This window comes from Numenius arquata, chromosome 3 (assembly GCF_964106895.1).
Source record: "Numenius arquata chromosome 3, bNumArq3.hap1.1, whole genome shotgun sequence".
Classification (NCBI taxonomy): Eukaryota; Metazoa; Chordata; class Aves; order Charadriiformes; family Scolopacidae; genus Numenius; species Numenius arquata.
The window spans coordinates 11,448,892-11,466,167 of record NC_133578.1 but is presented as its reverse complement, the minus strand read 5'-3'; the positions used below and the strand labels follow the sequence as shown (position 1 = coordinate 11,466,167).

The 17,276-nt window shown below is 45.0% G+C and overlaps 1 protein-coding gene across 1 annotated transcript in view; it reads right to left on the bottom strand.

Moving 5' to 3' along the window:
- Positions 1–10,762: 10,762 nt before the first annotated feature.
- The window catches only part of HEG1 (heart development protein with EGF like domains 1), a 50,130-nt gene continuing 43,616 nt past the window's right edge, over positions 10,763–17,276 (bottom strand). Inside the window, exons 18-22 of the mRNA XM_074145651.1 lie at positions 14,894–14,936; positions 14,745–14,782; positions 14,130–14,217; positions 12,510–12,684; positions 10,763–10,912 (exon numbers count right to left, since the gene is read on the bottom strand). Coding sequence (XP_074001752.1) covers positions 10,763–10,912; positions 12,510–12,684; positions 14,130–14,217; positions 14,745–14,782; positions 14,894–14,936 — 494 coding nt within the window. The remainder of the gene's footprint in view (positions 10,913–12,509; positions 12,685–14,129; positions 14,218–14,744; positions 14,783–14,893; positions 14,937–17,276) is intronic.

Sequence of the window (17,276 nt, the reverse complement as noted above, 5' to 3'; positions counted from 1 at the left end):
AGGGATGGAACACCTCTCCTGTGAGCACAGGCAGAGAGAATTGGCATTGTTCAGCCTGGAGAAGAGAAGGTTCCAGGGAGACTTTATTGTGTCCTTTTAGTACTTAAAGAGAGCTTCTAAGAAAGATGTGGAGAAACTTTTTAGCAGGGCCTGTTATGATAAGACAAGGGCTAACGCTTTTAAACTAAAAGAGGGTAGATTTAGACTAGAGAGAAGGAAGAAATTCTTTACCATGAGGGTGGTGAAACACTGGCATAGGTTCCCCAGAGAGATGGTAGATGCTCCATTCCTGGAAACGTTCAAGGTCAGGTTGGACAGGGCTCTGAGCAACCTGACCTGGTTGAAGATGTCCCTGCTCATTGCAGGGGCGTTGGGCTAGGTGACCTTTAAAGGTCCCTTCCAACCCAAACTACTTTATGACTCTGTGATTGTAAACATTTTACTTGCACCAAACCAGGAAACACCGGTGGCTTACCGACAGCAAAAATGGCTGGGTGCCTCCCTGCTGGCATGGGGAACGAGGGGCCTGGCCTCATCCCTCTGTGCCCTGCCATGCGGACCTGCTCAGGGTGCCGAGCCCAAAACATGGGGTCTTTTGTCTGCATCTTCCTTTGCCCCTCTGACCCTGAAACCCCTCCAGGACAGGCTGCTCCCTGCACCTACCCTCTGTCCCCACAGTCACCCCCTGGAAGCACCTGCCCTGCCCCATGGCAGCCTGGGACTGGCCAGCAGCTCCTGAGGGAGCCCCATGGTGGACGCCCTGCACGGTCGCTGGGGTGGTTATGGGGGGTGGTGGAAATCCCAAGCTCTGAGGGGGAGCTGGTGTTAGGGTCTCGATATGTGTCCCCCTCAGGGAGTTCAGTCATGGGGGCTGCCCCTGGCCTTCCCCAGGGTGCTGCTCCTGCCCTGTGGAGGACCAGGCCAGGCTGGGGTGTCCCTCAGGAGATGGTGCTGGGGGGAAGCCCTGGGCTAGAGGTAGCCCATGCTTGCTGTTATGGAGCTGTGGGGCTGAGGGTGGTAGGGGACCAGGAGCATCCAGCATCCATCCCACCGCCCCCAGCCAGGGAGCAGGGCTGACCTCTAAGGGTGGCCAAGGTCAGAGCCAGCCCCAGGGCAGCCTGGAGTGTGCTCGGGGCCCCCACAGCCCCCCTCTCACTCCGGCTGCCCCTCCAGGCCATGCTCGCTCCCATGCCAGTCACCCATCCCAGCCCATTTAGTTCCTCCAAGTCCATTTGTAAAAATCCCCTTTGCCACCGAGATGACAGAAAAAGAGAAGGGAATGCCTGGGAAGCATTTGGAACCACAGAACCGTGCCTCCCTGCTCGGGTAGCACCCAACTTCCACCCCCAGGCCACCACCGCCCTCCCGGCTTCCCCTCAGGGGGCACCCGAAAACTAACCCCGAAGTCTCATTAGAATAAAGCATTTCATTCCTGAGGAGACGGTGCTGTGAGCCTCCAGGGACACCAGCCATCTGGAGACTGTCATGGTTTAACCCCAGCTGGCAACTAGGACCACACTGCCGTTCACTCATTCCCACCCCCGGCAGGGTAAGGAGAAGAGGGAGAAAAAAAATCTCATGGGCTGAGATAAAGACAGTTTAATAGAACAGTAATGGAAGAAGAAAGTAATAATAATAATAATGGTAAAAGAATATACGAAATAAAGTGATGCAGTACAATTGCTCTCACCACCCAGTGATCAATTGCCCAGCCCGTCCTGAGCAGCGATCATGGATTCCTGCCCCCTGCCCAATCCCCATTTATATACTGAGCGTGATGTCTGTCATATAGAATACTCCTTTGGCCAGCTTGTCCTGTCTGTGCTCCCTTTCAGCTTCTATGGGAAGCTGAAAAAGCCCTTGATTTAATATAAACATTACTTAGCAACAATTAAAACAATGTGTGTTATCAACATTATTCTCATACTTAATCCAAAACACAGCAGTTGCTAGGAGGAAAATTAACTCTGTCCCAACTGAAACCAAGACAGGGAACCGCAGCATGTGCTTCAGCTGGAAATCGGTGTGCAGAGAGGGACAAACCTGGCTGTGGAGTGTGTTTGGCAGATGTGTATGCCACCGGTCCTCTAGAGATGTCCATCCCCCATATCTAGACTCTTCAGTCATCACGATACATCCCAATTTTCCAATGCTGCCTCAAGGTGCAACTAGACTAATCTTAAAATCTCCATGTTGGCTGTGAGGTGAGCACGTAAGACCAAGAGAACTTCCCAGAGCACTCTTGAAAATGAGGGTGAGGTCTTTAGCAGGTGTAAATGGTGTGGCTTTGCTGGCTACACTGATATCTACTGGTTGAGTGTGTAGTCCTGCACATTAAAATTGTTACCTGGTTCTTCCTGTTTATCACAATCATAATTTGGGAAATGTGAATCATTTGCAATGCAAAAGGCATCAGTTCTGACAGGAAATAGTGCGCTGAACAGACACACGCCTTCATGTACTGGATCTTTTAATCTCTGTTTTCTCTCCCCTGCCCACTTTGTGACACGCTGGTGGTCACAACAGGTTCTCCACAGAGAAAGGGTTGCATATGCCCTATTGCTTGCCAATTCATGGGGGAATTATAATAGAGATTTGATGGTTTAGAAGAACAGACACAGAGAATCACCAAAACAGGAGAACTAATGTCAGTGAAAGATCAGCAGCTCTGATGAAGTTAGTAAGCACACATTTAGACAATAGACAGTTGTCTGTTAGTGCAGACAGACTCACACACAGGCACAGCAGTTGCGGTGTCTTTTAAGACATTATAGAGAAAACTTTCTTTGCAGAAACAACTAAATAACTTTCCAGAATCTGTAAAACCAAACTGTTGTGCATCAAAGCTCAGATATAGCAGTGAAGAACACTGACAAATTACTATTATGGAATAAAAACTGTGCTATATTTAATAACAAACACAGTAGTTGTTCTCTTGTCTTGATCTTTGTTTATGACAATAGAAGTAAGTATGAAAGGTTAAGGGCCTTCTTTATTAGAAGGTGCATAGTCCTGTGCAGCCTTATCATTTAATTGTAAGTTGCATGTAATCAAGGGGCAATCACACTGCCAGAAAACGTACATCGAAGTAAGAGCAAATGTCTTTTATAGCTCTTCACGTGCATCAGCTGGATACTTTCTTCCTGTGTATTTCTTCAATCCTCTTCCTTACTAGATTCCTATATATTTTGCTATCTCATGTAAATTTGGTTCATCCACTGTACATTGCATACAAAAGTAGAAATACATGTTGTAATTAGCTAAAAGTTCAAAAAGCCCTCCAGGAAGTCTAAATCAAAGTGCTATATACATACAGAATCACCCATAATCAGGGGCAGCAGATGCGCTTAGACTTCTTTTCAGGTGGTTCTCAAGATGGCTGAGGGCACAAAGTGTGGATGCATTTGATGATGTCAGAGGCACTGGTATACAAATCTGAAGTGGGCAGGACTGTTAAATCATGTGCTTGTCCATAACTGCAAAGGGCGTTTATCTAGTCTCATGGCAATATTGTTACCAGTCCTTTTGCACTGCCAATTTCCTTAAAAGATACCAGCGTCACACAGAAAACAGAACAACTTGCAATAGTATTGGCAACAAAACTCAGGCACTGTTAACAGTCCTTCTCTTGACAATTGAACAGAACCTCAGGATTTAATCAGCTTACTCTCTCCTTTATGCTCCCACTGGAGTCTTACTAGACAAGGAACAGGCATATAACACAATTCTGTACTATATCACCATAGAAAGTAGACTGTAGTTTCAGATGTAGCAAGAAGTATGGTCTAGACCCACCATTTCTCTGCAAGTGGCACTCACTTCATCTACGACAGCTGTCTAGTGTGGGGGGTCTTGTGACACTACTGTCAAGGGTGAGGGATATCTTACCATGGGGTGAGCTATCCTCTGCGGATGCTTGTCTTTTTTCCTGGAGGCACCAGATGGTGGGTTCAAACTGGCCACCTAACTTTTGGTAGAACAGATGAATCCCACCTTAGTCCCATCTGATTGCTATCGCAGTTGAGCGTTGTACTCCTCTGGAGCACTATAGGAAAAGATTGTTCCAGATGAACATACCTGCCATTACTTCAGATGCTCTTCCATGTCACACATCTTCCCAGCAGCCTGGGCTGGATATTGTGTTATCTGGATTTAAGGTACCCTCCTCCTTCCTCTGAGAGACATTCAGCTGTACACTCTTCACAGTCCCCAGTGGCACTTAGTGAGGTAGGACTGATTTTACTGGGGTCAGGTCCAGTCCCTTGGCCTTGCAAACTGCTGCATCAACCTCTCCTGAGGTTTTCCTCCCCTCCAACATGCACTCACACATGCAAACACACAACTTCACCAATTCTCCTGCAATTCCAGCAGGATGAAAAATGAAATTGAGGTAAAAAATTAAAATTAAACTGAGTTGCTTAATGCTACTGAAATAAATGTATCAGAACAGAACTTGTATTTTAGCTGAGCAGAAGTTCATTTAGCACAACTAACAGAACTTACCCATTTCCTCTTTGCTTTTCATTTTAGTTACTCAATCACAAGGCACCACCAGAAAAACAAAAGAACTATAATATTTCTTATTTCATAGATTATATTTCTAAGTATAATTAAAACCATCTAAAATTGCACATGCATCTCTCTACAGGGAAAGCTAAAGACAATAAAAAAGCTGAGACATAGTAATATTCATAGTTTTATTGTATCTTTTTATAATACTGACTAGAACGCCAGATTTAATAATATTGGATGCAGGTATAAAAATAATCCAATCCTTAAAAATTATATTTTGCTACTACAGTACTGTATAATTAGTGGAGACTGAAAATATGATACAACTTTAAATAATACTGGTTTTGAAAGTGTCCTCGGAACCCCAGCGACTTGGAAGGAAACATTCAGAGATACAGAGAAGGAAAGAGGGCAGTGTCAAGAACATAAAGCAGGTTTACAGTCAGGTTGATAAAAGAAGCACAAACAAATGCTGAAAATTTACCTGTTGAAAGAGAGCTCACGAAAGGTAAGCTTTATTACTGCAATTCTGAAAGCTGCTCAAATAAACCATTATGATTTTACACGCCAAGTCAGACCTTCTGTTAAGAGAAAGTCTTGTAGAATTTAACAGGGCTTAAAACAAATGACTGAGTTTAACAGAATTTCCTTTAGAAAAGTAAACTATTAAATATTGGTTAGGGTTTTCTTCTTTAAAGTAAACCTACCCTAGCAGATTTCATTGGAGACCTTTTGTGTCAGGCATTGTTCAAGAGAAGTGATCCGTTTTTACTGTATTCCACAGGATTTTTCCATATAGGATTTTGCAGATCTGGGGGATGCCTGCTGTGGTCATTCACCTAAGCAAGACTCCCATCCCTTCCAGCACTTTACCAGAACAGAGACCAGCGAACTTACCATTTACATACTACTTTTGAGGATCATCAGGCACCCTCTCTAGGTTTTCCCTCAACAAGGTTATTACACACATGCAATACAAACTAGACACAGAAGAGGTGTCATCCCACGTATGACCTTACAGTACAGAAGCCACACTTGCCTTAGACCTTAGACATTTACTTCTCCAAAACACGTGAGCATACTCCTCCTTCTTTTTTTTTTTTTTTTTTTGTTATTTCTTACCCCTTCATGGATTTCTGTCCTACTTTTCAATTTCAGCAGTTCAACGGAACAAAGAATTAAATACACATTGCAAGGCTCCCAAAACCTTAAAAGCACACAGCACATATCCCTTTTGAAACTGGGAGATCTTCCTTCATTTCTGAAGGGACAAATAAGAGTGAACTGAAGAGCTCTTATCTGTGACTGCAGGAAGCACCTCTACACCCCTAGAAGATCCTACCCGACAGGAAACAGGTTGGCTGATCAGTAAAACAACTACACAAAATTCACATACATTGTCTTCTCAGGAAGGTGTTTCAGATCCTGAACCTGTTTTGTTCAATCTCACATAATACAGGTTCTGCTACAGTAATAAGTATACTTAAAAAAAATAAATACAACACGGAAAGGCAGCAACAGTATCACAGAAATAGGCAGAATACAGAGCCACAAGAAAGCATGTACTACACACAGGTGACCCTGGTGGTGGATTACTTCAGTCCCCAAAAAAACTTCATGGGAGAGTTACCCTGGTCACTATAATGGATGCTGGATTAGGTCCTTTGTGTGTAAAGAGGAAAAAACATTAGTCAGCATAGGAAGAGCATTTAAGTAAAATGCATCCGTTTTTGTTAATTTAAGGAAGAAAACTAAAGATTAAACATCATTATGAGGGAATGAGAAGTCCAGCTGGATTTGGAACGGATACAGCCATTGACTAGCATTAGAGACAAGCCCAGGGGAAGCACTTGGTGTGTCTGCAGCAATGATCAAACCTGCTCTGCTGCTCACTCAGGTCCCAGCAAACAACGTTTACATATATTGGCACAAACAATTTCACAAGATGACAAACACCTCTCTCTATCTGCAATTTATTTCTATTTTTAAAGCCTTTTACTACCGTTTAGTGTGGAGGCAAATACCTTTTAGAAGGCTGGTCACAAGGGGTGACTCAGGACGTGACTGTGACAGCGGGACTTACGGGAAATGCCGCAATGAGATTCGTTGCTGCTGTATTACCTAATGCTTTAACTGTGGATGGCAAAGTGCATCAAAATGCTCCTGTCCTGTTTTTTCCCTCATCCAGCCCAATTCAGTGCTGTGAGGTTTCAACAGCACGCAAAAGGCCCCTGATTTTTCCAGTGCAGCTGGGAGGGCTGGCCAGGGTGAGCAGTGGTGCATGGCAGGGACACAGGAAGCCTGCGTGTACGAGCCTCCCTTTTGAATGATCCCTCAAACCTGCGTTTTGCTACTCTGTTCACTGGGGCTACTTTTCCTAGGCTGAGTGCCGGGGGTACTTCTGTGGGCGAGGGGCTTTTGTCAGCACAACTGGCAGACCACCGTAGCAGCAAACGTGTGTCTCCCATCTTTTCTTGTCAAGCAACAGAATTAGCATTTTTTCCAAAGTTAATAAAAAACACACCCACACAACTGCCCATGGGCCCTTGCTGACTACTCCCTTAGCTTTTCACAGTAGCAAGGAGCCAGGGCAGATTTCTGAGCAGCATTGGCATAGTTTTTCTTCCTTTCCCCACATCTGGCTAAACGACTTGCCTCCTCCTTACAAGAAACATGCCATTTCTATCTTATCCTCTGGGACAGTGGAGAGCAATTCCCCTTGGCAAAAACATCCAGTGTGCTCAAAATTTGCAATTTGGAGCAGCTAAAAGTAATCTAAGCAGTCTGAGAAATAAGACGCATTTATTTAGACATCCTATGGGGAGTTAGGTACTGAGCAGAGAGGCATCCGCATTTGAAAGTGGGCTTGAGGGCATGTGAAGATCCTTCTCACATCCGACAGGAGCAGCAAACCCCACTCTGCTGCCAGAGGGTGCTTAGGTTATGGCAGAGATGGAAGCAGCCAGAGAGGATCCCGGTGGCAGCTTTAGCAGAGGCAAGCTGCACTGAAACAGGTCGCATCCCTGCCATGGCCGGGCAAGCCCATTGCTACTGGGATGTGGTAATAAACAGTTGATGTAAAGTAACTGGCATAAACTATCAAAACACACTGCAGAGCACCCACACCTTCTGCCCTAGTGGAACCGGGAGCCGGTGGGGCTGGGGTGAAGACAGAAGTGTAGCAGCACAGGGAGCGGCTGGGCTGGTGGAAATCTGGGGGCTGAATCACCTTGGGCTGTATCTGCCAGCTCCACAAAGACTTCCTGGAGCACCCCGTGGGAAAGCACCCGCACTCACCCAGTGCCGACACTGCATAAATCCTCTCCTGCCCGCTGAGCAGGGCCTCCTAGGACACCCAGAGAAGGTGCTGCATCTCAGGAGAGACCCTTTTCCTTCGCCTGTGGACTACTTCCTCCTTTCTCACCAAAGCTAAAAGGAAGGTCAGGCTGCGATAGATACATTCTCACATGAAAATTCCCATTGTTTACCTGCTCTGGCAGAGGGAAAATTTCACTGCAATAAAGTTCTCTCTTTTGGAAAAGGCTAAGTTTTGCAGTCCTCACTCAGAAAATCCTGCTGGGTTTACTGAGACCCTTTCACTCCAGATACAGCATTAAGAAGAATTTGAAGATCATTAATTATTTGCAAACTTTTGTGTGATTTCAATTAGGAACAGTCTTAACTCGTTTCCATTCAAATCCCTTGCAACTTGCAATTTTCTGTGAGATACAGACCAGTATTTTGTTCATACAATCCATGTTACTCTTCATACAGAAAGACTGATCTGCAATTATGAATTGATACTTCCTACTTTGTCCTTTGTACTTGGCACATGCAGGAACATTTCCCAGTCTTTGAATTAACCCAGCAGTTAAACATTTTTGCTACTACGACCTGCAAGGTTGATTACAGATCAGATAGACATGAAGTTGCATGCATCATCACCATAAGATCATTTAAGTGCAAAGCACACTGCCCTCAGCACCCATAAAGTCCTGTTTTTCTGCAAACCCACACTGCTGTTTCTACTTAGTAGATTAGGGCTGAGGCATAAAAAGACACTGCGTTTGTGTGCTGTGGCTGCTGCACCAAACCATGTCTTCTCAAGAACATTTGTGGTGCCTTTCCTGACTTGCAGTTTTGAGAAAACAGAAGGAAATGTGAACAGGGACCAGAAACCTCTTAGCCCATGCATCTGATGACTGCCTACTGCTAGCTGCCCTTCCTCCTGGTAGCTGTTGCTCACTTTTGATAGGGAATACAACAGCCTTCAAAGTGCTGGGAAAGGATCTGGGGACTCACAGCATCTATAGTTCATTCTAAACTTATAAATCTCCTTATCTCTTCTTCTCCTCTGTTTGTCGGGGGAGAAGGGCCATCTGTCATTCTGGTTTTGGCCAATTTGGCCGAAACCACAACAAGGGCGCAGGTACTACTACCTGCTCCCTGACAGAGGGCTCCTCATCACCCCAGGTTTGCCTCCAGTGAGCAACTACACAACACATCAGCATCTTACTTGGGGTTAGGCACTTTGGGGGACGCATCCCATGGTCCTTAGAGCTTCAGTGAGCTGAGCTTCTTTATAAACTTACTTGTAGGCACTGTGTCTTTTTGAACACTGCGGGGGGGTGGGGGAGAAGGGAATATCAGAGGGTATGTGCCCTTCAGTGAAACTAGCTTATGTACGCACTACAGAGATGGTGGGTTAATGGCTAAGGAATTGTGCTATTTGTTATCCTCCTACAAGCAGCCACCTTGAATTAAGAGCACAGCTACATTCAGGGGAAGGATCTGCATCTGGACCCTGTATCTGGACAGGATTTGGATGACTCAGGTTAACATTGCAGTAAAGATAAGCAGCAAATATACTTCATTTACAAGATCTCTTTCAACACCCAGCTCAGGTAGGAATAGAGTCCACGAGTTTTCAACCTGATCTTTGGTGAGAAATGTAATAACTTACATTCTTCAGTTTTTGTGGATGTGATTAATATGAATTAACATACCTAGATGAGGAAACCTGCCTAGTCTGAATCTGAATCACTCAAAACTAGGATGGAAGAAAGCAAAACCCTTCAACATAAGTGATCTTTGTTCTGCTAGAACTGAAAGCACCATGTTTTTCTCTGCCTTAAATGCAACTGACTGCAGTGAGCCTTATTTTCCAATGTACTGAAAGCCTCTACAGCTCCTACTGAAGTCAAGGTGGGCTGTGGAGGCCTGAAAACTATGTCTCATCTGCAGTGCCCAGAATTCACGTTCCACCTGCCCAACCAGAGGTATAGCATTATTGCGCCTTCCCAGATTCCTTGTAAGGAGCATGCTGAATTCCCAGCTCATGTTTTGCTTCCCCATGAGCAACTATTTAACATTATATTGCTGTTTCTAAAGGCATTTAAAACCCTGCAGGGAAACAGAGCCACGTAAGATGCTATACAGAAGCATTATGACGTTGTGTAGTGGTATCACTTCTGAACAATGCTGGTTGACAAAACAACAACATGCTCAGACTCTTCCCTATATAGAGGAAGTTTTCAAAGCAGCACACAGGACCAACTGTGGGTTTTTTTCAGTTAGAATTGCAGTGGTAAGACTAACTTTCCCATACTCGTTGGAGACAACTAACTCATGAATTCAGTCAACATTTCCAGGCATCAGGCTTCAGCAAAGACCCAGCCATCTGCAGAACTTCTACCACTAAGAAGGCGAGGGCCAGAGGATCAGCCAACTTCCCTGTCGTGTATGAAGCAGAAAGCAATGCAGCAATGGAAAAGGGAGTGGACAAACTTGCCCTACCAAAAGGAGTTGCATGGTGAATCTTTGCGTGAAGGCTGGCTAAGAAGACAAGCACAGTCAACAGTGAACAAGATCTGTAAACAAAACACTCCCTAGTGGTATTCAATGCAGAGTGGTGGGCTTAGTTCACCTGCCTGTACTGATCCATGCTTGCCATCTAGCGTAAAGAGTGAAGGAGCAGCACAGAACAAATTCAGAGTATATGTGTTAACTTCCATCTGGGTCTTTTAGTGATGTGCACCTTGGGCCATTCCCTCCTCCTTCTCTTTCTCTCTGCTGCTCAGCGAGTGTAACCATTTCTCAGGGCAGCAACGCTTGACATGGAGTTCAAAGTCCTTTCTGTTAAATGGGAAGAGTAAGATTGACGTGGGCTGAACTGCCCAGGGGACAGATTGTACCTGGGGATCAAAGGCCACAAAACTGTGTCAATCTTCCACTCCCTCTCCAGTCCCTGCTAAAAATAGTCTCTTCTTCTGGTTTCGTCACTAATGAAGGATGGATTGTATTGTCCAGGGTAGATGCATGAATGTCGAGATCCAGGCAAACCAGTGTAGGGAGGATAAAGTCCGTTTCTTTCCAGTTCAGGATTTCTCAGTCCAGTTGGCTGTATTAGCAAAAAAATTAAATAAAAAAGGTCTTATTCTCACACGCAAATCTTCTTTCAGGCACAGCCTTACCACCTTTCCCAGCAGTTATTTCGGTAGCTAGCAGGAGCAACAGTGATCGCTAATGATCTCTATAACCTAGAATGATTTTTACTGTGGGAGTTATGCATTGCCTGAAGGGATTATTCTGAAGCAATCTAGTTTCAACATCTTGCCACTTAGCACACTTGAAGTTCACCTGACGCCACCAAGTGCAGTCTAAGTTCACAGTTAATTTTTAATCCAAGACAATTGTGCTGATAAGCTCAGGCAGTGAAACAACTCTCAGGAAAACGATACTGTCCCAGAGCCATCGTTAAAGGAAACATCTCTAGAAAATCAAAGTTAGTCTCCTGCTTTAAGTATTACCTGGGAGCACTTCTCTCCCCATTAACCAAAGGTACCTATTCTCCCAACACAGGCACTTGAATTATACGTCAAATACGAAGTGATATGACCTTGCTTTCTCTTCCCTTCTCTTACTTAAGTAAATCTCCTGGGGACACTTGGTTGAGGAACTTTGATGTCTAAGACCAAGACTGTACAATCCTTTCACCCAGTAGATAACATCAAGCCACCTGGTTTGACCCATTACAGAGCAGATCCATGCAAAGCTGTCATCACCTGCTCCTTGATAAAAAGCTCCCCTTTCCAGTCACCAGCACAATAAAAGTCTTAACAAATGTTTAGGAAATGCATTTTCATTTCCAAATCTCTCATTCTTACTGGAAGCTGGATGGAGGGGTACTTCCTTTCATGAGGTGCAATCCAGTAAACTTGCTCACTGGAAAACCTAAAATACAAGCCAGAAAAAAAAAAGTTCTGCTTGCTGCTCTCTTCTCTGGAAAGTAGGAGTCCAGAATGTGTAATTTGGATGAAATCCTGCAATCTTCACTCACATGAGTAACCTCCACACACCTTAAGTACATCCAGTGTGTTGCTGTAGATTAGTGACAGATGATACAACAGCATCACAGCTCTGGATACAGACAGTAGCAGATGGTACCAAGCATGACAGCAGGTCTTGTGCTTGTGTCTTTCTCTGCCCTGCACAGTCCACTACTCCCTACCACTTGTTTCCCCAGAGCTGGAGGGATGCTCCTTATGCATCCTTCCTGCTGCTGGAAGGGGCCTGTACCCCAGAGAGCAGGAGGAGTGGAAGAAAAGAGGGGTCCTCAGTGATTAGGATATTCCCATCTTGGGGTGAAGTTCCCCAGGAAGAGGTCTCAACCTTCCAGCACCATCAGTGAACATGGAAGGGAGAAAACTACCTACAGGAATTCCTAGCAGCCTGTCCAAAACCTTTAACTCTCCTTCTTTACTCTAGGATTGGGCTTTTTAGGAGTCTACCAAAATTTTCCTAGGCATTTCCCTAGCACTCTTCCTAATAACACCTCTTTATGATATTCACCACACGTGTAATAGCTGGAGTCCATAGGACTACCAATACCTTGCTGTCTATGGAAGCCATTTATTTGCTCTTTTAAAGGGATCTGTCCTTCCAAAAACAAAGGAATATGTCTTTGCTGTATTAGGCAAAAAAGGTTAGGTATATACCGAATAATACACATCTGTCATCTGCAACAGGTTCTTGGTGCTTCCGTTCTCTTGCATCTCGATGGTCTCTCTGCCCCACTCCTGTGCCCGGGGGTTCTTCGGATATTCAGCATACGGTGACATCTGGAAATCTCCACTCTTGAAAATTAGTTTACTTATGTCATTTTTATTCTTCCTGTTTATAAAAGAATCAAGGAAAGTGAAAACATACAACTTCTCCTGCTTTCTTGTATGCATTTCTGATGTGATCTCAGGAGGCTTGCTTCATGTTATGAACCTTGGCTAGGAAGAAAGATCACCTCAGAAAGGCTATATCCAATCTTCTGCTCCAAGGCAAAATTAGATATGAGATCAGCTCATGCTACTCAGGGCTTTATCTGGTGGGATTTGAAATCTTCAAGGATGGAGATGGCATAACCTCTCTGAGCAACCTGTTCCACTACCATACTGTCCTCTAGGTGAAAGAGTGTTTCCCTACATTCAGTTTGAACCTCTCCTGTTCCAACTTATGCCTGCTGTCTCTTAAAAATGTTCACTTGAGTCAATGAAAAAGTCATGGAAATCCAGGAAGAAAAAAAATGGGAGCCCCTATGCTAGTCAAGTCTCCAAGTGCTTATCTATAGCATTTCTAAGCACTATGTTAATTCGTGAGAAGGAAGGTCTGCAAGCTGCCAGTTTGAATGACACCGAATGCCTCAACATGAGTACCGTGTTGAACTGGAAGCAACGCTTCCAGTTCAACACAGAGTACCACCCAGGAAGCCTGCCAAAGGTCAGGACTCATGCGAAGATCAGCCCATCCCTGCAGAGATCTGCACTCTGGAGCCTGGAGGTGTACTGACCATCAAACCTCCTGGCTGGGGCTTGCTGGCATCCTCCTAGCTCAAAACACCTGGGAACAAGTGCACACCGCTGTGCCAACCAAACCATTGCCATGTCTATTGTACTGATAAATCCAGCTGCCAACTTTAACCAGAGAGCTTTGAAATCCTAGATTTGGGGGCTGCAATGGAGGGGAGAGGGTGTTACTGCAAGGCAGCCCTTTTCATGATATTTCAATCATGAAGCACACCTTCCTTGGCAGCACATCTTGCCTCTAGTCTGAAGCTACCTGCTGGTATGGGAACTATGTGTGTACATGCATGTGTGCACCTGAGAGGGAGAGAGGCACAAAGTGAGGGCACATCCAGGACTTGTCCATAAAGAAAAATGAAAACAGCCATAAATACACTCAAACACCACTTGAACAATGGCCAGCAACCTCTCCTGTTGCCTAAACTTCTTCTGTCTACTTAGCTTGCTGTTTGGAGACTGCTCCCTGGCTGCCTTACAGCTCTGAGTCGGAAGGACTCCTTTGCCTCCCCATCCTTAGAGGGAATGATTGCCAGGTGCATCCTTAAGAGACACTGAGTTGAAATTTTTAGCCTGGTTGCTTGGAAAAAAAAAAAAAAAAGATATGCCCCAAATGAAAGCACAATGTAATACGTTAGTATCTCTGATGAGTCCACTTGCTTAGCTACCCTGTTTTCACCTCTGTTTTGGTCCTTTGGGGTTCACAGATGAAGCCCTAAGTCTGGTGTAGGCCACTGAGAGGATTCATGGGCTGGAGGTGGTACCTACCGGCAGCAGGTGACAATCAGTGCTATGCCCATGATAAGCAGAAGTCCCCCTCCTGCAGCCGCGATCACCACAGTGATGAGCTGGTATGCTACAGACAGAAAAGACAGAGACTCAATTAGAAACAGCCATGTAGTTGCAAATACTAATTTAAATATATCCACAGTCCTCATGCAAAGGGATTAACTGTTTATTTCCCATCTTCTCTCCCTCTGTAAGCACTATTGCCTTAAATTTCCAAGTGAAATGGATGGAGTTGGGGATCTCCTGCTGAAGGAAGGACAAGCTCTTGTTTCCCTAGGGAACAGATTCCCTTCACTAATAGATCAGAATCAATCGAACAATATTCATCTCTGAATATCTTGCTTCTAGAGTGCCCACTATATGTGCTATCATGACAGAGTACCCAGAGAAAGGAGATCTCCTTTCCTTAGGAGATAACATAAAGTCAAATTTGTCAAAGATGGTCAACAATATCATTTTTAACAGAAAATGAAGAAACAAAAAACAAGAGTAGCGCGAACCTACTGCGTTTTAGACAGTCATCTGCAATTACTTGTTTCAAATTTCCCATTTCTGACACTGCAGAAATTAAAAGAAACAAAACTCGGTACTCACGGTTTCCACAGTTGAATCCACCTAAGCCAAATGGGCAGCTGGTAACAGAAAACAACAGGGAGTTTCAGTGGCTTAGTTGTGCTGGCAGGCCACCAAAGCAATATTAAGAAGGATGGTGGGGTAGGAGAAGGGCAGAACAGTGACCATACCTCACACAGGTATCGTTTTCCAGCTTATATCCATCTTCACAGGCTAAAAACACAGAGGAGAGAAGGGCCATGAGCACCGCGTAGTGGTGGAGGGGAGGTATTTCCCATCGCCGCTTCCCACGGCAGCTTCATCCCAAACAACCCTGGGGACCAACAAACTGGTCTGTGCTGCTGGCGCTCTGATGTGATGCAATATCTCCTCTGGTTTAGGCAAAACACCACGCACTTAAATTCACCTCCCGCTGGCTTCGACGGGACCATTTCAGGGCTTCCCGGCAGAGCTAACCCGGAGCCTAGCACAGGCTGGGCAGCTGGTAATGTAATTCCCAGCAAAACCTCTTCTTGCCCAAGTGGAAACTCACTCCACACTTGTGTTGCTTCCCACAAAATAGCAGTGCCTCCAGTTTTTGTTCTTCAGAACAAAATCTCATTTGAACAGCGCTACTTCAGCATTGATGCACGCTATTCATTACTTTGAAATGTTAGTACTGCAACAAAATGTTACACAAACACAGTTGGGGTAACCCAAAGTGGTATGTTATGTTTTGCCTCGTGTCACCTTTTTTTAGTTCTCTTTCAAATTTGGAGGTAAATCAAATTTTGAAATATCATATTTTTACTACAGGATAGAAATTAAATTTACTAGGTCTAAATAACCCAGAAAACTGCTATGTACAAACTGCAGGTGAAATACTGAAACCATCGCTTCAAAATAAAATAATTTCCATGCTTATGGACAGCTATCTCATCACCCGAATTATCTGAGAAAATTATACTACCCTTCCGATGAATAGCAAAGGTGATGATACTTTGGACATAAAATTATAAGCTTCAGATTACTGATAAGATGCCTCTGCCTTTTGCGGAGGCAGTGAAGGTGGTCACCTGAGACAGCTCAGACAAAGACCTGGGAAGTGACACAGACGGAGTCCCTTCGGGCAGAGGGACAAGCCAGGGCCAGCACGTGCAGTAACCCTCGTGAGCCTGCATGACATCAGTCACCCAGAGATCTGGGGAATCCCTGCAACACACTCCACAGGGAATAAAACTAGATTGTTAAGAGAAATAAAACATGCCCATAAATTTTTTCCCCTCGAACATCTGACGCAGCCAGTGACTGGATTTTCAGACACTCTTAGCACAGGAGGGGAGGAAGGAAGAAAAGAAGGACAAATATGCAACTTTGTCCATTAGGATGGGCTGGCAATGTCATAGTAAACCAAGAAAGAGCAGTAGTTCTCTGGCTGGATTCAGAAGTTTATGGGTCTTCCAGCACCAACAAGTGATACTGATGCCAGCAGGGAGCAATGTGACTGTGACCTCCCCCTCATAATACAGGTCACAGAACTCCCCTAAATTTAATTCCCGTTTCAAATCAAATAGTTGAACCAGAGCTACAGTTTAGAGAACCATCCAAGATAGATTTTAATATTTTCAGTGACAGACAATCAACCACAACCCTGGGTCAGATGCTCATAAAGTTAATTTCCCCAGCCATTAAAAACATTCACCTTCTTTCTGGTCTGAATTATCCCAGTGTCAAATTCCAGCCTTTGGATGTTTTCCTGCTAGGCTGGGAAGGGTTATATGATCACATTTCTCCTCCTCCTCCTCAAGTCACTCCTTTGCCTTTACAAAGCCAAGTGCACTGAGATCTTTGAGTCTCCCTGGTTATTTCAGCTTTGCTCTGAACGCTCACAGGTTCTCTTTGACCCTTTTGATTTCTGGTTCCCAGAAATAGATGTTGCAAGCCCAGGGATAACAAAACTTCCGCTCTTCTGCCTGCCCGTGCCCCCTAAATGCACCCAGGGACCACACTAGCCTTAGAAACCAGAGCTGAGGACCTCTTCTTCACCCGCCACGCTCCCTTCACAGCTCTGCCCAAGTCTCCACTTTCCAGGGAACACGACCTGCAGTGTCACCTGCCTGGCACTCTGCTCTTGGATGACTGGCCTTACTTGTGGTCATATCGAAATGCTGTTTGCCTATATCCCATTTACTAAGCATCTCATGTCACTAAGCATGCCATTTTCCCTGTGAAAATGTTCAGCAACTGGCACCAATGATGATGGGGAAGCTGATGTGCATTACAGCTGGTCTTGCATCCCCTCTTCTGCCCTATATAGCCTTGCTGCTCCTCCACCACCTCTTTCACTCCTTTTATTCCCCCAGAGCTGGGGATGGGGAGGACGAGGCTCTTTGCATAGCACACACCTCCCCCCCCCCACCCCCGCTGCATTTCATCATGATGCTTTTCGCACTGGATTTATTTTTCTCTCTCTAAGATGGTTTCTTTGAAGTCAAGGAAGAGACCAGAGGTAACTGGGCGAGATTTAAGAGCCTCAGCCGTACAACAGCCTGGGCAAGAGTAGCAAATCCCAAA